This window comes from Natrix helvetica (assembly GCF_964273705.1).
Source record: "Natrix helvetica genome assembly, chromosome: 9".
NCBI classification, from domain to species: Eukaryota; Metazoa; Chordata; class Lepidosauria; order Squamata; family Natricidae; genus Natrix; species Natrix helvetica.
Window position 1 is genome coordinate 3,863,357 of NC_138560.1, and position 21,910 is coordinate 3,885,266.

The 21,910-nt window shown below is 48.3% G+C and overlaps 1 protein-coding gene across 1 annotated transcript in view; it reads left to right on the plus strand.

Moving 5' to 3' along the window:
• BCAM (basal cell adhesion molecule (Lutheran blood group)) overlaps nt 1–15,045 on the plus strand; it is a 58,946-nt gene extending 43,901 nt beyond the window's left edge. The window contains exons 7-16 of the mRNA XM_081962552.1: nt 2,189–2,313; nt 4,016–4,175; nt 4,794–4,909; nt 5,418–5,559; nt 7,457–7,578; nt 8,161–8,299; nt 8,540–8,575; nt 9,006–9,153; nt 10,634–10,757; nt 11,689–15,045. Coding sequence (XP_081818678.1) covers nt 2,189–2,313; nt 4,016–4,175; nt 4,794–4,909; nt 5,418–5,559; nt 7,457–7,578; nt 8,161–8,299; nt 8,540–8,575; nt 9,006–9,153; nt 10,634–10,757; nt 11,689–11,694 — 1,118 coding nt within the window. The 3' untranslated portion in view covers nt 11,695–15,045. The remainder of the gene's footprint in view (nt 1–2,188; nt 2,314–4,015; nt 4,176–4,793; nt 4,910–5,417; nt 5,560–7,456; nt 7,579–8,160; nt 8,300–8,539; nt 8,576–9,005; nt 9,154–10,633; nt 10,758–11,688) is intronic.
• Nucleotides 15,046–21,910: the final 6,865 nt, after the last annotated feature.

Genomic DNA, 21,910 nt, shown 5'->3' on the forward strand with positions numbered 1-21,910 from the left:
ATCACAGAATTGAAAATAGCCCCCTCTCTGGCTACTATCTGGCTGTGGGGTTTTCAGAATACAGATAGTCCTCGACTTTGCGGCCGCAGTTAACCCCAACATTTCTGTTGCTAAGCGAGACAGAGGTTAGCAGTAGCGCTTAGACTTAAATACCGCTTTGCAGCCCCCTCTAAGCGGTTTACAGAGTCAGCCTCTTGCCCCCCAACAATTTGGGGTCCTCATTTTACCCACCTTGGAAGGATGGAAGTCTGAGTCAATCTTGAGCTGGTCAGGATTGAACTGCTGGCTGTGGGCAGAGTTAGTCTGCAATGCTGCATTCTAACCACTGTGCACCATGGAGGGGGGGAGGGGAGGAAGGAAGGAAGAATTGAAAGAAAGAAAGAAAGAAAGAAGAAAGAAAGAAAGAAAGAAAGAAAGAAAGAAAGAAAGAAAGAAAAGGAAGAGCAATAGCATTTTTATATACTGCTTCACAGTGCTTTACAGCCCTCTCAAAGCAGCTTACAGAGTCAGCCTCTGACTGGCCCTGCCACCATCTATTCTCTCCCTGCCAAGTCCCAGCTGATTGCGAGGAAATGGGGATTTTGCAGTATCCTTCCCCTGGAGTGGGGAGGCAATGGGGATTTTGCAGAAACCTTCCCCTGTCATGCCCACCAAGCCGTACCTGCCAAGCTCTGCCATGCCCACCAAGCCACGCCCACAGAACCGGTAGTAAAAAAATTTGAATCCCACCACTGATTTTTAGCCATGAAATTCTGGCAGTTGAAATGCACCTCCTTCCTGAGAGAATGCCCAAGTTGGCAAAAGCAGAATCATAAAATAACTTGACTTTCGGTTTTTGCTGTTACTATCTTGTTATCTTTTATTGTGTTTTCTTTCAAGGACCGGAGTCTTTATGGAGTTTTCAAATGTTTGTTTTCGTGGGGATGAAAGTAGAAACGCGTAAAGGTGTTTGATAAAAGTAGATGCGTCAGCAAGCTTTTTATTTCCTGAGGTCTGGTTGATGAACTCACTGTGTTATTTTGCTGCCGTTGATTCAGCTGCCCTGCAAGCTGTTGATTTTTGTTTTTGTTTTAAATTCCACCTGATTGCTAACTGGTTGTGGAGGATTTTTTTTTGTAAGTGTTATACAGCTCCTCCTCGACTTACGACCACAATTGAACCCAAAATTTATCTGGCTAAGTGAGACATTTGTTAAGTGAGCTTTGCCCCATATTATGACCTCTTTTTTTTTTAACTACACTTATTAAATGAGTCCCTGCATTTATTAAAGTGAGTAACATGGTTGTTAAGTGAATCTGACTTCGCTTGTCAGAAGGTCGCAAAAGGGGATCACGTGACACCCCACCCCCACCCCCCCGGGACACTGCAGCCGTTATAAAAATGAGTCGGTCGCCAAATGTCTGAATTTTGATCACGTGGCCACAGGGATGCTGCAACCGTCGTAAGTGTGAAAAACTTAAGTGTGAAAAATGGTCATAAGAACATTTTTTTCAGTGCCGTTGTAATTTCGAACGGTCACTAAATGAACTGTTGCAAGTCGAGGATTATCTGTAGTTGCTTTTCAGTCCAATACAAATATATTGTACATGGGAATGTGTGCATATGTCCATGTGTCTGTGAGGAGAGAGAAAGACAGAGGGAGCGACAGAGAGAAAGAGAGAGAGAAAGACACAGGGAAAGAGAGAGAGAGAAAAAAGAGAGAGACAGAGAGAAAGACAGAGAGAAAGAGAAAGACAGAGAGAAACAGAGAAAAACAGAGAGAGAATGAGAGAGAGACCTAGTTTAGCCACCCAAATTGAGACTTGGTCATTAAGTGAAGCAGTCACTAAATGAATTGGTGACAGTCCTTTTGATCTTCCTTTCCCTCTCCTTTGAATGCTGGCTGGGGAATTCTGGGAGTTGGAGTCCATCCATCTTTAAAATGGCTGAGATTGAGCCATATTTCTTTACAGAGCTGCAGATCTACAGATCGTCCCCTTGGTGGGTTCGTTGCAGAGTTACTTTTTCGTTACTGACGTTAGGGCAAACGGTCGCGAAACGAATCCGTTGCTAACTAAGGTCCTGCCTGCATCCACACACGCTCTCGCTCTCCAATAATAACCTTTTGCGTTCCAATTCCTAGAACGCTAAATTTTCACCGCTGCTCCCGAGTAATCCTATTTCCGACTTTCACTCCCCACCCTTGTAGATTATACCGAGAACGTGCAGTTTGCCTTGGATTCGCCAAAAGTCATCAAAGAAGGAGACGACGTGCAGCTGCGATGCCAGGGGGACGGGTTCCCCCAGCCCGAATATTCATTCTCCAAAGTGGAGGTATTGCTTGGTCCGATCCTGGTTCCTTCCCCCTTCCCCCCCCCAAAGGAAGCAGAATTAGGTTGGCAACCCCTATTTTGACCCAATCAGTTCAGGCAGACCGAAACAAAAGGAAGAAACAGAGGAACCTGTCATTTCGTTGGCTTAATGTTGGCTTAAGGTCATCTTGGGTTTTTGGGGTCCGTCTTGGAGCGAAATTCTGGCGGCTCAGATTCGACAGGAGCGTCTTGATACAGATAGTCCTTGACTCAGAGCCACAGGTGACCCCAAAATTTCTGTGGCTACGCTAGACTGTTGTTGAATGAGTAATACGGTTGTTAAGTGAATTTTGCTTCCCCACGGACTTTGCTTGTCAAGGAGGAGTGCAGTGGCCTAGAGGTGGAGCTCTCACCTCACCATCAGGAGGCTGTGAGTTTGATCCTAAGTAGAGGCAGATATTTCTCTCTCTGGGCACAATGAGAATATAATCTGCTGAATAAAACTCCGCATTGGCAACAGGGAAGGGCATTCGGCCAGTAACACTGAGCTCCATTCAGTTGCCCCCAGACTCCACCCTACAAGGGATTATAGAGTCATTAAATGAAGGCGATGATGGACTTCGCTTGTCAGACAATCATAAAAGGGAATCACATGCCCCCAGGACACTGCAACCATCACAAATATGAACCAATTGCTAAGCACCCAAATTTGGAGGACATGACCAGGAGATGCTGTGATGGTCATAAGTGTCAACGATCATAAGCCCGTTTTTCACTGCCGTTGGGACCGTCTCTTTAGGCTGTTCAGGATGCACTGTTCAGAATTTGTTGTTAGTTGCAAAGTTGTGTCCGACTCATCGCGACCCCATGGACAACATCCCTCCAGGCCTTCCTGTCCTCTACCATCCTCTGGAGTCCATTGAAGCTCACGCTGACTGCTTCAGTGACTCCATCCAGCCACCTCCTTCTCTGCCGTCCCCTTCTTCTTTTGCCCTCCATCGTTCCCAGCATGAGGCTCTTCTCCAGGGAGTCCTTCTTCCTTCTCATTAGGTGGCCAAAGTCTTTGAGTTTCACCTTCAGGATCTGGCCTTCTAAAGAGCACTCAGAGTTGATCTCCTCTAGGACTGACCGGTTGGATGGCCTTGCAGTCCAAGGGACTCAATGCAGGAGTCTTCTCCAGCACCAGAGTTCAAAGGCCTCCATTCTTTGGCGCTCAGCCTTCCTTATGGTCCAACCTTCACAGCCATCCATTGCAACTGGGAAAACCAGAGCCTGGACTATACCCACTTTGGTTGGCAGGGTGATGTCTCTGCTTTTTAGTTGGCTGCTGTTCAGAATGGACTTCACTAAATGAATGGTTGTATGTTGAGGACTTCCTGTATCTGATGTCATCATTTCTCCAGCCTTACCTACCATATTTTTCGGAGTATAAGACACACCTTTTTCCCTCAAAAAAGAGGCTGATAATCTGGGTGCATCATACACCGAATACAGCAGTGTATAAGATGCGCCCGCCCCCTTCACCAACATGGCCGGGCATAGCCTTTAGGAAGCTTCCAGAGTGCTCCTGGGGGGCTGGGGAGGGCAGAAATGAGTGAAAAACGGGCCGTTTGGGGGGAGGTCTGCAGAGTGCAAAAACTGTTTATTTTTTTTAATTTGCCTCTTCAAAATCTTGGTGCTTCTTATACTCCGAAAAAGACAGTACTTCTGCTTTTCCTCCCCAGAGTGCCGATAAACAATTGGATCTGCCCACCACCATCGATGGCGTCCTTCTGCTTCCACGAGTGACCAAGGCTGACAGTGGGACCTACCGCTGTCACGTCCTGGATTTCTATAGTCCTTCCGAGGTGGAACTGGAGAAGGACGTCAGCATCTTCATCCATTGTGAGTGTCCCATGGAATGCTTGGGGAGAGAGAGAGAGAGAGAGGCCTTTTCATCATCCAGTTGCTAAGTTGTCCCAAAGGTGCTTTTTCAGGAAGCAACTGGACTTCCTTGTTTTTTCTTGGAAGAGGTTTTATTTCTCATCCAAGAAGCTTCTTCGGTTCTGAAGCTTCTGAGGAGGTTTCGCTTCTCATCCAAGAAGCTTCTTCGGTTCTGAAGCTTCTGAGGAGGTTTCGCTTCTCATCCAAGAAGCTTCTTCGGTTCTGAAGCTTCTGAGGAGGTTTCGCTTCTCATCCAAGAAGGTTCTCCGGTTCTGAAGCTTCTGAGGAGGTTTCGCTTCTCATCCAAGAAGCTTCTTCGGTTCTGAAGCTTCTGAGGAGGTTTCGCTTCTCACCCAAGAAGCTTCTTCGGTTCTGAAGCTTCTGAGGAGGTTTCGCTTCTCATCCAAGAAGCTTCTTCAGCTCTGACAGGATGAGAAGCAAAGTGCCTTCAGAAGAAAAAACAAGAAAGCTCCCGAGAAAGCACCTTTGGGACAACCATGACCTGGATGACTGAGAATCTCTACAGATTCTATTAGCTAAGTTGCTAATTAAAATTAAGCCTTGTCTTCTGGGTTTCAGATCTGGACCCCCTGGTCCTTAATCCAACCAAGACAGTGAAAGTCAACCGAAGCGAAGACCTTCAGTTGACCTGTTCGGGCAATGGCTCCAAAATACCCACCTTGTCATGGAAGAAGGTAGGTAGAGTCTGCAAGGGCTTCCTTCATAAGGTACACATCTGCCAGAACATCGCATGGATCAAAGATGGAGGCTCAGCGGGATGAGATGGTCAGCCAGTTCCAGGCCATGATGCAGTCCCACTGGAACGAGGCCCTCCGGCTCTTCGCCACCAGCTGCGCTTCCCTCCAGCCTTCTCCCAAAGCCCCCCACCAGGAAGCCGAAGCAGACCCCAAGTCAGAATTTCTGCCCCACACAAAAAGACCCCGAAGGGGGAGACTCTTTGCAGCAACACAAGCGCTCATTGCACGTATCAGTCCCAGGGGCCGTAGTTTGAGGTCCCCGGATTTAGTGTAATGTAAAAAATGCAAATAATTTTTCTGCCGACCACCAAAATTTTCTTACAGACCACTAGCGGTCCACGGACCACCACTTGGTGATCGCTGATCTAGAGAAACCGAGGCAGGGAATCACATCTGGGGTAATAGCTGCAATCTGTTTTTTTTTAAATTATTATTTCTCCTGCAGGGAAGGCAACAGATGGGGACTGGCGAGACTCTGTCGCTGGAAGGACTGACATACCCCATGGCGGGCACGTATGTCTGCGAGGCATCAGTTCCCAGCATCTCCGGACTGAAGCGGAACGAGTCAATCCAAGTTATTGTAGAAGGTAGGTAGTGTGTGTGTGTGTGTGTGTGTGTGTGTTTGTGTGTGAGAGAGAGAGGGGGGGGAAAGTTGTGTAAAGGAGGCGAAGTGGAACTGGAAGAAGGGTGCAGGAAAGGAAGATGCTGCTGCAATCAGTAATTGGAAGAAGGCAGTGCCATTCAATTTTAACATTTTAATCGGTTTAGTTTTATGCTTTTAATATGATTTGATATGTCTTTTAATTTTGAATTGGGGGCCTGCCAAGAGTTTTTATTTATTTATTTACTAGTTGATAACCTGGCATTGCCCGGGTATTTATTTATAGAGGGAAAATGTCTGGACCAAACGTAATTTATAATGTTGGATTCCCCCCCTCCTTTTACCTGCGCTGCACAGTAGAAGTCACTTTATGGCAGTACAGTAGAAGCCATTTTAAGGCACAACAGGCTGTATCTTAACAGAACACCCACCCACCCCCCAAGGAGTGTTAGGGGAGTCTTATTTTTCTCCAGAGAGTAAGTCATCTGTGTACCAAGTGTGGTTGAAATTTCTGGAGGTGTTCCAGAGTTATGCTGAGACATACCCACACACAGCCATCTTAATATATAGATTAGGTTTTTATCCTGTGTATTTTTACTTTGCAACTAACTCAAGGTGGCTCACACACATAATATTCCTTCCTCCTCCTATTTTCCCCACAAAAAAAATCCCTGTGAAGTAGGGTTCCTGCCTTGAGCAGGGGGTTGGACTGGAAGACCTCCAAGGTCCCTTCCAACTCTGTTATTCTGGTGCTCAAAGCTTTAAGGCGGGGCTCTCAAAAAATGTGAATAGTAGATTAAGCAAGCTAATTGGAATGCTTTTGTGTGTGTGAGTCAGAGGGAGGGGAAAGGACCTGACTTCTAAGCCCCTCCTCACCCCCTGAGCTATGTTGTCTGCCAGATCCCAACTAATCTTCACAGCCTTGCCAGGGCTGTCTCCTTTCATCTTTCTAGGAAAAGCTGTGAAGGGAATAAGAGCGTCACACCTCGACAAATGTGTGGGCCAAATTGTTTACGAAAGGAATGTTATCTAGAGAGCAGGCTCCTGGGCCAAGATGTCTCTTTAAACTATCTCAAAGCCCACTGCTCCTCCTTTGCAAGAGCCCCAGAGCGGTGCTTCTCAACCATGGCAACTTTGGAATAGAATAGAATAAAATGAGTTGGAAGGGACCATGGAGGTCTTCTAGTCCAACCCCTTGCTTAGGCAGGAAACCCTACACAATCCCAGATAAGTGGCTATCCAACATCTTCTTAAAGACTTCCAGTGTTGGGGCATTCACAACTTCTGGAGGCAACTTTTGTTCCACGGATTAATTGTTCTAACTGTCAGGAAGTTTCTCCTCCGTTCTAAGTTGCTTCTCTCCTTGATTAGTTGCCACCCATTGCTTCTTGTTCTACCCTCAGGTGCCTTGGAGGATAGTTTGACTCCCTCTTCTTTGGGGCAACCCCTGAGATATTGGAAGACTGCTATCATGTCTCCCCTAATCCTTCTTTCTCTTAAGCTAAACATACCCAGTTCCTGCAACCGTTCTTCATATGTTTTAGTCTCCAGTCCCCTAATCCTCTTTGTTGCTGTTCTCTGCACTCTTTCTAGGGTCTCCACATCTTTTTTACATCATGGTGACCAAAACTGAATGCCGGATTCCAAGTGTGGCCTTACCAAGGCATTATAAAGCGGTATTAACACTCTAAAATGAGATCTTGATTCTATCCCTCTGTTAATGCTGCCTAGGATTGTGTTGGGTTTTTTGGCAGCTGCGGCACACGGCTGGCTCATGTTTAAGTGATAGTCCACTAGGATTCCAAGATCCCTCTCACAGTTACGACTATTGAGCGAGTTCTCTCTCTCTCTTTTCTCTCTCTCTCACACACTCTCTCCTACAGGAAAGCCAGAGGTAGACATTCAACAAACCATCATCCAAGAGCTGGAACAGACAGTGAAGCTCACCTGCACCGTTTTCGGCCATCCTCAGCCAGAGATCAGATGGAGCATACCTGGTGGGAAGGTGAGAGTCTGTCCAAGGTCTGGCAAACACCAAAAACAAGATCTCTTCCTTATCACTCAACGCTCTTTAGGGTGCAAGGTTTTCAAAATATGTTCAGTAAACAGTCGCAATTCTGCACGCACTTATCTAAAGTCCTCTCTTTGCTAAACAAACTTGAGCAGGCTGGTGGAAACGAATGGAAATGTGCAATATTCATTTTTGACACTCTCTCTCCCTCCCTCCCTCTCTCTCTCCCTCTCTCTCTTTCTCTCTCTTTCTCACTCTCTCCCCCTCTTTCTCTTCCTCTCTCCCTCCCTCTCTCTCGTTCTCTTTCTCACACTCTCCCCCTCTTTCTCTCTCCCTCCCTCTTTCTCTCTCTCTCTTTCTTTCCCTCCCTCCCTCTTTCTCTCTCCCCCCTCTCCCTCCCTCCCTCATTCTCCCTCTCTTTCTCAATCTCTCTCCCTCTTTCTCTCTCCCCTCCCTCTCTTTCTCTCTCTCTCTCTCCCCCCCTCTTTCTCTCTCTCTCTCTCCCCTTCGTTCTCTCTCTCTCTCTCCTCCTATTTCTCTCTCTCTCTCCCCTTCTTTCTCTCTCTCTCACTCCAGGCTCCCGTAAAACACTCGGCAAATAAATATATTGCTGAATTGTTAGTGGAATTGACCCCCAAACTGATCCAAACCGGAGTTCAGTGCACAGCAGAGAACAAGTATGGCACGGCCAAAAAGAACTTTGAGCTGAAAATGGGTAAGAAACTCCCTTTTCAGTCCACTGTGTGCCTGTTTGTGGTTGTGGGTATGCATGGGTGTGCTGTGAGTGGACAAATTTTTCAGACGCAGGTAGTCCTCGACTTACAATGGTTCATTTAGAGACTGTTCAAACTTACAACGGCCCTGAAAAAAGTGACCTACACAGTTACACACTTTTTGAGAAAGCTCGGTTAGACTTTGCTAACCAATCTCTCTCTCTCTCTCTCTCTCCTGGTAGTAACTCCGACACCCTCTGTCCCTTCGAAGCCAGCTCGTAAGTATTTTCTTTCCCTTTCTCCCTTCCTGTCTGGGCTAATCAGAAAGGGCGGTTCAGGATGATGGGAGTTGTAGTCTGAGGCAGCTGCAAAAACCCCGAGTTAGCAATTCCGGACAGCTGTGGTTATGGTTCTTGCCGGGGGTGGGGGGTGGGGGGTGTTTCCTGCTGGCATTACTACTAATTTGGCACACAAATATATATATATATATATATATATATCTTTCAATGAAAGATCGTTCTGCGCATGTGCAGAACAGAAAATCAAGATGGCGGTGTTGAGGTTAGAACTGGTTCGGGCGCGTGTCCAGCCGAGTTACTACCTATTCGGCCAAACCGGTCTGAACCAGTAGGAACCCACCTCTGGTTCTTGTGTTCTCTGGTTTCACCAGTGTCCTCTCCTTTCCCCCCACTCCCCCTTCCCCAACAGCGGAGGAGGACCAGGGTCAAACCGGAAGCACGATGGCGGTGATCGCAGTGTGCGTGTGTGTCCTTCTCCTGCTCCTGATCGTGGCCTTCTTCTACTTCATGCAACGCCGGGGCCACCTGCCCTGCAGCCGGGGAGAGAAACGATCGCTGTGAGTGACACCGTTGCGCTGGCAGGCCCGAATCGGCCTTCTAAGGTGTTTTGCCTCCCTGCAGCGGGTTTCCGCCCCCCCCGGAAACTTCATCTAAGGCATGGGGAGAGGGGAGAGGAGAGGAAGGAAGGGAGAGAGGGAGGAAATGAGAGAGGGAAAGGGAGAGGAGAGTTGGGAAGCAAAGAGAAGGGAGAGAGTGGAGATGTGGGGAAAGGGAGGGGAGAGAGAAGAGGGAAAGGGGAAGGGAGGGGAGAGACAGGGAAGGGAGAGAGGGAGGAGAGGGAAAAGGAAGGGAGAGAGGGAAGGGGAAGAGCAAAGGGGAGGGGAAGGGAGGATAGAGAGGAGAGGGGAAGGGAGAGAGGGAGGAGACCTGAAGTGGAGGGCAGAGCTAGAGGAGAAGGGAAGTAGAAGGGAAAGGAAGAAAAGGAACAGAGGGTGGAGATGAGAGGGGAAGGGGGAGAGCAAAGGGGAAGGGAGAGGAGAGAGGGAGGAGAGGAGAGGGAAAGGGAGGGGGAAAGAGGTTGGGAGAAGGGGGGAGAAGAGAGGGAGGAAAGGGGGGGGGAGAGAGGGCGAGAAAGGAGAGGGCAAGGGAAGGGAGGGAAGGAGGAGAAACGAGGGAAAAGGGAAGAGGAGAGGAGAGAGGGAGGGGAGCAGTGACAGAAGAGAAGAAACAAGACTTGGGCACCTTAATCGCTTTTATCTCGTTGGTTCCAATAGACATAATATTTCATTCTGGTTCTTTGATGTGCTCTGAGCTTTCTCCATGCAGAAGTTACATTACCGGCCTCCATAACATCATCAAATGCAAGGGGGAGAATGAATGTTGCTGGCTGTTTATGTTTATATTTACGGTAGCCTGGTTAAGTCGTGGCTTCTTCCTCAAGAGTTCCTGCGGTTCACAGAATTAGCTGGCGGGGAGCACAGAAAAGGATGAAACAGCACCTGGCAATCTCCCTGCATTGTAGGCTTCCCCAGATTAGGTGTGTGTGTGTATGTGTAGAGCAATTAACACGCTCTGAGGCTAAGGAGTTCTACTCCCCCTCCCCACCTGAGAAGAACTCTGTTCCAACTGCCAGTTGCCTCACATTCCGTTACCTCAGTTCAAACCAGCAGACATTCCACTCCTTCACTCAGGAGCGGCCTGGGACTCCTGACAGTACTAAACGTCGGTACCTCACCAAAATGTCTACGCCTTCCTCCTGTGGAACTGCTTCCGAACTCAAGGCGATGGGAGCGATATTCCCTTATGTGTTTCAGTCACCGGCCACCTCTGAGCCAATTGTGAACTGAATTCCTTCTGCATAGCCCGATCACATTGTTTCGTCGCAAAGCACGGGCATCCAGTTAGTGTAATATATTTTAGATTAGCCTCTCAAACCAGCTGCATCCTGTGGCGATCCTTATTTGTCCGTCAAAGAGTGCTTGATTCTAGTTTGATGAACACATGTTGAATTAGATGATTGTTTTCTTCTGCGTTCAGGACCCCCAAGGAAGGGACTCCAGATAACACCGTGGTGGAGATGAAGGCCGACAGGCGGAACGAACAGACGGGGTTGCTGAGTCCTGGAGGCGGTGGTGGTGGAGGAGGAAGGGGGACGAATGAGGTGAGGAGGGGGCTGGGTGGGCCGACGATAAGAGCCCCCCTCCCTCGCCCATAAAAGCTTCAGAGTGTCAGCCTTTACAGCAGCGGTGGGAAACTTTGGCCCTTGTGGACTTCAACTCCCAGAATTCTTGAGCCAGCCATGCTTGGCTCCCCCAGACCCTCCCTTAAGGGTGGCCCTTAAGTTCCCAGGATTCTCAGCAATGGCCAAGCTGCCAGGGGAATCCTGGGAACTGAAGTCCATATATCTAGTGTGCTTGCAGGATTAGGGGAGAGAAGCAATTGGGGCAGTGCAAAGGAAGACAATGGAGTGTGAATTAATGCCATATTTTCTTCCTTCTTTCCTTCTCTCCCTTCCCTCGTTCCTCCAATACCTCTCCTTTCCCTCCCTCCCTCTTAATCCTCCTTCCTGCCTTCTGTCCTTACTTCCCTCCCTCCTTCCCTCTTTTAAATCTTCCCCCTCCCTTCCTTCCTTCCTTTTTCCCTCCCTCCCTTCTTCCATATTCTCCTCCCTCCCTCCCTTCTCTCTTCCATATCTTCCTTCCTTCCTTCTTCCCTTCCTCCCTCACCTCTTCCATATTCTCCTCCCTCTCTTCCTCTTCCATATCTTCCTTCCTTCCTTCTTCCCTCCCTCCCTCCCCTCTTCCATATTCTCCTCCCTCTCTCCCTCTTCCATATCTTCCTTCCTTCCCTCCGTCCCTCCCTCCCCTCTTCCATATTCTCCTCCCTCTTCCATATCTTCCTTCCTTCCTTCTTCCCTTCCTCCCTCCCCTCTTCTGTATTCTCCTCCCTCTCTTCCTCTTCCATATCTTTCTTCCTTCCTTCTTCCCTTCCTCCCTCCCCTCTTCCGTATTCTCCTCCCTCTCTCCCTCTTCCATATCTTCCTTCCTTCCTCCCCACCGTCCCTCCCTCCCCTCTCCCTAATCCCCTCGCAGTGCTGAGCAGAGGGAAGGCTGGATCTGTCTTCTTCCAGGGGAGGCTCCTTCCCTTTCTGTATCACCCACAATGGATGGAGAAGATGCTGGAGAGGATCCTGCCAGGGCACGACAGCCCCCTCCCCCCCAAGGACTTCCTTCCCTTCCCCCTCCCTCCTTCCCTTCCTGTGGGGGCAGGGGGCTTCCTTCTCACCTAGACTTTCTGGCCGAAGGCGTTGTGATGCCAAAGGGGGGTGGGGGGGGGGGGAAGAGCTATTTTGCCACTACTTCTTTCTCCTTTAAAAATGCCACATTTTGGGAGTGATGTTTGTTTTGGGCTTTGTTTTTGTTTTTTAAGGAACTGACAGTTATCTGGACCAACGCTCCGTTTTTAGCCTCCAGCGTTTCCTAAATAAAGTCGCCCACAGACCCATTGAGGTCAGGGAGACAAACCCACATTGCGGAAGTCGGCAACCCGTCAGTTTTGGATGTTCCTTTTTTTAAAAATTATTATTATTATCCTTTTCGAAACCAACTTTCAGCAAGCCCATCCCCTGCCGGTTACCTACGATCTGAAACGAACTGTTGAACCTCCTGCTGACTCCAGAGTGGGTCACCCAAACCTTTGCCCCCCATCCTGTGTGTCAATTGACCCACGCAGGCCGGTCCCTGGGTCTGCTCCATGTTATGCATGCACCGAAAGCAAACCTCCAAGAGGCATCCTCACAGCTTCACTCGCCTCCGTTCTCACATGGCCCGTCCCTCACCTGTGTCCTCTCTAGCCGGCATTCTTCTCCCACGCCTCCTGATGCAATTTGCCAGGGGAACCGCCAGCCACCAGAAGTCATCGGGGCTCCATCCCTGGAGGATTTTAAGGCGAGATTGGACAGCCATTTGTCTGGAATGGTAGAGGGTCTCCTGCTTGAGGAGGGGGTTGGGCTAGAAGACCTCCAGGGTCCTGTCCCTCTGCATTTGAGCTTTGAAATCCAGCCTCTGCTTTAATTGGATCCATTGAAGGAGCGAGCTATTAAAGGCGCAAGGGATAACCTTCCTACCAAGCAGCAAAGACCAGTAGTCCTCGTCTTATGACCGTTCCTAACGGCGCTGAGAAAAAGGGACCGAAGACTACTTATGACCATTGCAGCACCCCTCCCCCCCAATCAAAATTCAGAGGTTTGGCAGCCGGCTCATACTTATGACGGCCCCGGGGTCACACGGTCCCCTTTTGCGAGCTTCTGACAAGCCGAGTCAAGGGGGAAAGCCAGCTTCACTTAACGACGGTGTTACTAAGTGAACGACGGCAGTGGTTCACTTAAGTGACGTGGCCGGAAATGTCGTAGAACGGGGGGGGGGGGGGGACAGACAACGACTCACTTTGAACGGATTTCTCACGTAGCAACATAAATTGGGGGCTCCATTGTGGTCGTAAGTCGAGGATTACCTGCCTAGCCGAGTGCTATTCCATCAATGCTCTGTTTAAACGGATACAGCTCAGCTAATGGCTTCGAATGTATAATTTTTTACCCCCCTTTAGTCCATTACAATCCTTCGCAACCCGCTGTGCTCTATATCTCTTTTTCCGTGGCCATAAGGTGTGATGCCTTTATCCTGACCCGCAATCAACCGAGCGTAATATCCCAGCCTGCTCTGCCAAGAAAAGCGATTTTTGTCTGCCCGTCTGATAATTAGCAATCCGGGGGAAAAAAACAATATTCCTGCTTGTTTCTATTTTATATAGACTTTGGCTTCCGGGGATTTCGGGAAAGGTCTTTTCAGTCTACAGATTTCCTTCTTTTAAAAGACGACGACGGGGGACGACGACAGACAATTAATTGTATTTTGTGTGTTTGTGTGTCCCCTTCTCTCCATGTCTCTGCTTTTGAGGTGGATCCCAAATCGACAGAGCTGGCATTTGAACCACCCGATCTGTGGATCTTCTTCCTTCTCTCTCTCTATATATATATTGTGTTGGGTTGTTTTTTTTTTACAGGAGACCTCTTCGGAATAAATGTCTTTGTCAGGGTTGTGAACGGTCAGTTGTCACTCTAAGGCTGTCTTTCCCAATCGGGGGAACTTTTAAGAAGAGTGGATTCTGGGAGGTGAAGTCCACTCAACTTAAAATTCTCCCCCGATTGGATCCCTGCGATATGTCACTTCCTATCTCTGTTGCACTGTCTGGTCGAGACACTGGCGTTGGGGGGGGGGGGGGGAATACATGGGCCTTACTTTTTTTATAATTAGAGACCTTTAATGGCTTTGCGGCTTAGAACAGACTGAATCTGGGAGCTATGGCACACCAGGGTGGAGAAGGGTAGGTTAGAAGATGTGGGGGCTCTCCTAGACTTTTTTTTAAAAAAGCATTTAAAAAAGAAAAAGCAAAGAAAGTTGGGAATTTTAAGAGTTTTGCCTTGCATGGCAGCTGGAATATTCCTTTATATTCCCCCCCCCCCCCCCCGCCTCTCAAGTTTTAAAAAGGACTCTTTGCAATTTTGGTCTCTTCTCTTCGTCCCGACTGCAAATTCCAGGGTTGCTTCACTTAAAATGACAAAATGTAGAAACTCTGGAAAGAGTGCAGAGAAGAGCAAGACAGATGTTTAGGGGACTGGAGGCTAAAACATATCAAGAATGGTTGCAGGAACTGGGTGTGTGTAGTCTGATGAAAAGAAGGACTAGGGGAGACATGATAGCAGTGTTCCAATATCTCAGGGGCTGCCACAAAGAAGAGGGAGTCAAGCTATTCTCCAAAGCACCTGAAGGCAGGACAAGAAGCAATGGGTGGAAACTAATCAAGGAGAGAAGCAGCCTAGAACTGAGGAGAAATTTCCTAACAGAACAATTAATCAGTGGAACAACTTGCCCTCCAGAAGTTGTGAATGCGCCAACACTAGAAGTTTTTAAGAAGAGATTGGATAAGCATTTGTCTGAAGTGGTGTAGGGTTTCCTGCCTGAGTAGTTGGTTGGACTAGAAGACCTCCAAGGTCCCTTCCAACTCTGTTTTTCTAAATTCTAAAATACAAAATAGCAACGTTCCCATCTTTCTTCTTGATGCCTCTTTGGGAATGTTGGTTTTTTGGCCACTGCTTTTTGGATTTTTGCATTTATTTGGAGGAGATTTAGGGATTCAGTGGCTTTTAAAAGAATTTTTTTAGCCTCCTAGGTAGAGGGATTCCTCTACAGGCCAAGAGATTCATAGGTCAATCCAGGTCACGGCTGTCCCAAAGGTGCATTTCCCCCCAAAAGGCAACTGGGCTTTGTTTTTCCTTGAAGCCGTTTCGCTTCTCATCCACCCTCACTTCTGACTTCAGTCCAAGAAGCTTCTTCAGTCCTTCCCTCAGAACAGAAGAAGCTCCTTGGAGGAGAAGCGAAACGTCTTCAAGGGGGAAAAAAACACCAAAGCCCTTTTGAAAAAAGCACCTTCGGGAGATCCAATCCATTGGCAACCTAGCAGCTCTTCCATCCTCTGCACCGCCTGTTGCTACCACCCTGTGCCGTGGCTCCTGCGTCTCCGTTCAGACCTTTCTACTTTCTGCAGCCTTTGCCGGGGTTATGCTGTACGTTAGCCATTAAAAAAAAAAAAGATTATAACCTCCGTTTGACTCCTGAATCTTGGTGTGTCTCCGCGGGACTCGTCTCCTGCGTGTCGGATGCGACTCGGAGCTGCTCAATGACCTCATCCAACCCCTGTCAGATCCCACAAAATAAAACCCTTCCGCGGCTGCCCTTCCGGCCAATCTCGGAAGGAAACTTCAACCGGACAGCAAGAAAAGGCGTTTATTTTCATTTTCTGGTTATTTTTGCTTCTCCCAACAAAACGACGGGCACTACTGTACAGGTAAACCATTTACTGTACTTTTTGGAGTATAAGATGCACTTTTTCCCCTTCCCTAAAAGAGGGTTGAAATATTGGTGCTGTAAGGTCCCAGCAATTTCCCGGAGCCACTGAAATGCCCAAGAGAGTGGAGACTCAAGACGAGGCTTGCAAAAAATATCAGCTTTTATTTATGGCCGTAGCAAAAGCTGGGTGTCAAAACTATATCCAAAACATACAAACAAACACATGTAAGGAATAGTCACACACAGGAAGAGGGGCTCAGAGAATTATAGACATTTTAGGCAGATAGAAACAAACTTTATCCAATCAGAGACAACGTGATCTTTAAAGCGTCCTTTGGTTCAAGCTCCTGTCTCTGTCTACCTTATCTATGGAAGATTCCTATAGCCTTGCATAGGGAGTGGCAGCTCCCCTTTGCCAAGTTGTTTTTCGGCAGAATACTTGAAGGATTGATGAGACAGGAAAACTCCCAAGTTTGGTTCCTTTATCTATGGAGCCTGGTACGCCCATGTAACAATTTCTTCTATGTTTTCAAGAATGTCCCTAGCCTTGGAGCCAAGAATAGAAGCGAGACGCAGCAGTGAGATAACATTTGCAGTAGTGCCATCGAGTATTTTAAGGTTACAATTTGCTAGGCTAGAAAACTAATTTCTGACAGTATACAATAATATAAGCAGAAGCCAATATTGATTCATATATTTCTTCAGTGCGTCTTATACAGCATGTTTGCCCTCCCGAAACCCCACCCCGCACGGCTGTTTTCGGCAAAAATGGGGCGTGGAGAGGGTTTGGGAGGCCTGCAGAGTATTCCTGGTGGCTAAAGAGAGCAAAAACTGGACACGCGGAGGCCCAAAACTAATTTTTTTTCTTGTTTTTCTCCTCGAAATCTTGCTGCATCTTATACTCCGATGCGTCCTATAGTCCAAAAAATACAGTAGTTTACGACTGTACTGGAAAAATGTGACTTAGGGCCGTTTTTCACACTTACGACCGTTGCACCATCTCCACTGGTCACGGGATCAAGATTTGGATGCTGGGCAACTGGCTCATATTTATGACGGTTGCAGGGTTCCACCGTGCAATCCCCTTTTGCAACCTTCTGACGAGCCATGCCAAGGGAAAAGCAGGATTCACTTAGCGACCATGTTCCTCCTTTAAGAACTGCAGGCATTCTCTCCGCCAGGAAGAGTGTAAAACAGGCCAAAACTCAACAACTCTCGCTTAGCAGCAGAAATTTGGGGCACGGTTTTGGTTGTAAGCCGAGGACTGCCTGTAGGTAAGTGGGCCAGCTTTGTATCTTGCAGACACATTTTTTCGGTGTTCCCGGCTCCCTTTGAGGACTGCTAGTCGAGCATGGCAGCATCACAGCTTGGATCTGGGGTGCAAATCCAGGCTGAACCTCGTCATTTTTACGAGCCTGTGTTCCAAAGGCAGATTTGCTCAAAAGGGAGGCCGACCATCTCCGCTCTGCAGCTTCCTGGGGAAGGTTTTTAAATTTTCCAACGGATTTCGTGGCCGCTCCGCAGGGATTCGGCTTTGTCGCGTACGCAGCTAATTAGAGAAGTTCCTTCCTGCCCTCTTTTGTCATCGCAACCCTTTTCCTTTCCCCTCCAAACACCCCTTTGAGTTTGCTTCCAAAGCTCCCAAATTCCTAGCCAAGGAATACTACGAATTTCCCCTCCGGGATTGACTTCTTATGAGGAATGCCAGCTTTCTGGGACTCGGCTCCTGGCATCTGGGCTGACTTGTGACCTCTTGCTCCAAGCAGCGACGGGTCTTTCCTTTGGCAGATTGCAAGTGTGCAAACCACTGTGGAAACACGGGGCGTGTTCTCGGTGGAGGTTCTTACTCACCCAGGTCATGGTTGTCCCAAAGGTGCTTCTATTGTTTTCTTCCAAAGGCAAATTGGACGTTTGTGGTTTGTGAACGAAGCAAGAAAGTCCCATTGGCTTTTGAAAATACACATCAAAAGAGGGCACCTTTGGGACACAGGTTGCGTTGCACTGATAGGTGCCAGGATGGCCTATGCCTGTGATGGCAAATCTATGGCATGCATGCCAGAAGAGCCATCTCTCTGGGCATGCCAACCATTGCCCGTTGCCCTTCTGGATTCTGGTTTCAATATGCGTGTCAAGAAGTTGGTTTTGCCTGTGCAGGAGCGCCGGAAACAGGAAAAGCAGCTCCCTGGTGCGCATGCATGCGCTGAGATGCTGAACTTCGGGTTTCTGATGCACACATGCATGCTGGCCAGCTGGTTTTGGTGCATGCATGCGTGCCGGAAACCGTAAGAGCAGGTGACGGATGTGCATCCACAGACTGGAAACTGGAAGCTCAGCTTCCTGTTCTTCCGGTTCCCAGCACTCCCGCACATGCGCCCCAGGCAGGGAGCTGCTCTTCCAGTTTCCCGCGCTCCCATTTTAGCACTCAGTTCGCCAACCCTGGCCTACGCGGTTGTTTTCCTTCCCTGATGACAGCTAGTTCTCAACTTATGACCCACACTGAGCCCCAAATTTATGCAGCCAAGGGAGAAATGTGTGAAGTGAGTTTTGCCCCATTTTACAACTTGCCTTGCCACCTTTGTTAAGCGAAACGCTGCGGTCCTTAATGGGGTTGTTGAGTGAATCTGGCATCCCTGATTGGCTTCGCTTGTCGGAAGGTCGCAATGACCTTGGAACCCAGCAACGGTCGTAAGTATGAACCGGTTAGCAAGCATCTGGATTTTGATCAGGCAGCCACGGAGATGCCGCAAAGGTGACAAACGGGTCGTAGGTCACTTTTCCTGTGCCGTTGTCACTTCGAGCAGTCGCTAAACGAACGGTTGTAAGTCGAGGACTTACCGATACAATTTTCTTACATTTTTCCCAGCAACTGCTACGGCCTTTGAGGTCACCTCAAGTGACTTCTGGGCTGCTCAGCTCACTGCCTGCTCCGAAATTAACAATGCACGAAACTTTAAAAGAAGCCAATGGTTTCCTGACCCTTTGCAGTATTTTCCCGCCCAGTTTTTAAAACATGCTTGCTAACTCCACAATTTTGGCAACTCCGCCGCAGATCTTTTTCCAACGCGCAACACTTCTCCACATATGGCTTCAAAATAGATTTTGGACTCTTTCCCCCATCCCCTTACTCTGCACAGCTGGGTCTGAAATGAGACGAGCCAGAGCTGACAAGAAAATTTGAATATTATCTCCCGGCCAAGCCGTAAATCTGTCAAACCCAGGCCTGCTCCTGTATTCTGATTTACCAATTGGGCAAGGATCCCGCTAGCAAAGGATTCCGCTGAGCCGTGGCCTTGTTAAATATGTAGGTTTGGTGTCGGGGGAAATGGCTCAATGCCTTCCCCCAGCTGGTGAATAAATCCCCGCCAGCTTTTTAGCTCCTGGTGGACCATGGGACCAGCTGAGACCAGATTTTGAAGAAGTTGATGAAAGAAGACGGGGGCATGTCTTGGAGATGTCCCACGACCCCCCCAAGATTTAATGCTGCAGTCTGTGGACCCTGTCCATTGTCTAGCTCAGTGTATCTCGAGCACGACAACTTTTAAGATGTGTGGACTGCAACTCCCAGAATTCCCCAGCCAGCTTTGATATCCACCCATCTTCAAGGTTGTTCTACTGGCTGGGGAATTCTGGGAGTTTGAAGTCCAGGCATCAACTAATTTAGATCAACTAGTTTAGATCTGAGGCTTCTCTTTCGCTTTGTTTTGAGCTGAGGATTGTCTGGCAGCCGACATCTAATCCATCACGCACGGAGATTTATGATCTTGGTTTTACAGCACTTAAGCAGGCAGCTTGCCCGGGCTGCAACCCAAGAGCTCCTGGGGGCATTTATTATTTTAAATTTTTATTTCTTTTTTTTTTTAAAGAAGAAAATCTAACCCACTTGATTTTGTGTGCGGTACACTTGTCTCTTTCGCTAGGCAGGAATGAACCCAGATGTATAATGAAGTAACTAAAGGACCATGTGTCTTGGCTGAGATTTTCCAGGGATTATTGAAGCCCAGCACGTAATCTGGCAGGCAGAAATCCCAAGGGTGAAGCCTTCAATAGAAGAGGGATGGAGGAAGCTTTGTCTGTTCAGCTTCTGCCTCCTCCTCCTCTCTTCCCTCTCATCTTCATCCATTTACCTCCTTCCCTTCCCTTCTTCCTTTACTTCTTCCTTTCCTCCTTTCCTTCCTCTTTCCCTTTCCTCCTTCCCTTCTTCTTCCTTTCCTTTCCTTTCCTCCCCTTCTTCCTCCTTTCCTTTCCTCTTTTACTTTCCTCTTCCTTTCCTTTCTTTTCCTCCTTTCCTTTCTTTTCCTCCTTTCCTTCTTCTTCCTTTCCTTTTCTCCTTTCCTTCTTCCTTTCCTTCTTCTTTTCCTTTCCTTCTTCCCTTCCTCTCTTCTTCTCTCCTTAACCTCCCCTCGCCTCTCCTTGCCTCCCCTCCCCTTCTTCCTGATACTAGTGCGAATCCAGACTGTGTTTGATTTCACCTGTGTGAGCTCCTGTGAGCAATTGCCCATCTCTGGTTTAAGGCCAGCTGGTGTCCTGCTTAGGTTGTTGGGCTAAACCCAATGTCACGCCTAGCTTTCCACCGCGGCCGTTCTCTGGAGGAGTTTGTGCCTGTCCCTCCCGCGCTCAGCCGATAGTAGTACACCTGCCCAGAGGTGTCCATAGGGTGTGGACGCCGAACTCAAGATGACAGCACCCCTGACAGCACGCCACATCCTGTGGACACCCGTGACTTTCGCTTGTCGCTGCAAGAAAATCGGCCGATCGTCTTGTTTATATTGGCCTTTCATTCCTCCAGGGAAAAGCGCGATATCCATCTAACCATTAAGGAAAAAAGTCACGTCCCTCCCAAAAGATGTCACATTTTCCTGCCTCCCCCTCAGGAAGGACTGAAAACTCAAAAGCTTTGAAAACTCAAAACTTTGGAAAGCTTGAACTGTTTTGGGTGAGTTGGATCGGCAGCAATTCAGAATAGAATAGAATTTGGAATAGGAATAGGAAAAGGAAACGGCCGTAAGTATGAACCAGTCACTAAGCTTCTGAATTTGGATCAGGTAAGCCGCAAGAGATGCTAAAATGGTGACAAAATGGTCATCAGTCACTTTGTTCCAGTGCCGTTGTAACTTTGAACTGTCACTAAGCGAGGACCACCTGTGTTGGCAGAGAAAACAACCCCAAGCAGCGAGGTTGGATTTTGCTTCCAAGGGTTGATGCTGAGGAGGTGTCAGAGAAGAAGAGGCAGGGCTCCTGGAGATGAATTTCTGGTGCAAAAAAAGGGATTTTTCGGTCTTATGTCCGAGCTGAGCTTTACCCGTGTTGGGTTGGGTTGGGTTTCCCTTTGGACGGAAGAGTTTGGGTGGAGAAGTCATTTCCTTTCCTTGGGCAGTTTTTGGGACCTGACCTGAACTCCCTAGCAACTAGGAAATGGAGTTGGCAAGGTTGTGTATAAATACAAGTGCGTTTGTGTGTGTGTGTGTGTGTGTGTGTGTGTGTCTTTGGCGCATGCATGGAAGTTTCGGGAGTGGTACGGAGAGGGAGGAAGTGAGAACTTCTGCCATATAAGTGTAAGGAACTGTTCTGAGCGAGGCTTCCTGAGAGCCTGAAGCCGACTCCTGGTCCCGACAAGAAACCCTTTTATTAGTTTACTGTGAATTCTGCTCATTCACATCCAGCAAAGTCTTTCAAGGGAGGATTTACGGTCACAGACCTTATCTGGCTTGGAGAGCTGCCAGGGTGATATCTGCAAAACCTGGCAAGAAGTCTCGGAGAGTCACGAACCAATGAAGAGAACGAATGCCCTCCTGCAAACTCCACTCCCCTTTCACTCCTCTTTTATTTCCTCTGGGAGGGGACATTCATCGTCCACCTGTGGCCTTACTCCCAAGTCGACCCCTGTTCTTTAGCTCTTCCCTTCATCTGGCAACTCTGTGCATGCGCACACTGGGAACAGGCTCCAGCTGTTCTTCTGCCCCATTGATCTCCAACTCCAAAGGCAGCTGATAACTGTCAGACAGCTCTCTGCCTCCGACACAGAGCCCTCATCAGAGCCTTCCCCAGACTCCAGGACTGGCCCATCTTCCTCCCCAACCTCCTCACTGTCTGAATCTGCTGCCAGATCTGCTGGTGGACCACAACAGGAATTGTTGTTAAAAAAAAGCTGGTTTTTAAATGGGGGATCGAAACAGCCTGCCAGCCACGGCTATTTTGTGGCTATTTTGCAAATGTTCCTTCTCTTGCCGCAAAACTCTGTCCTGCTATCCAAGCCTTTTTAAATTTGCAAAAGATCAAGAATGTGACGTAGATGCTGGGAAAAAACTGAGCTTGCGGTTCAGTCCGTGCTACTTGGCCCTGTGTTTACGCATCTGTAACAAGAGAAGGGAAGCGTGTGTGGTGGGAGAGCAGGCAGAAATCCAACAAGTGA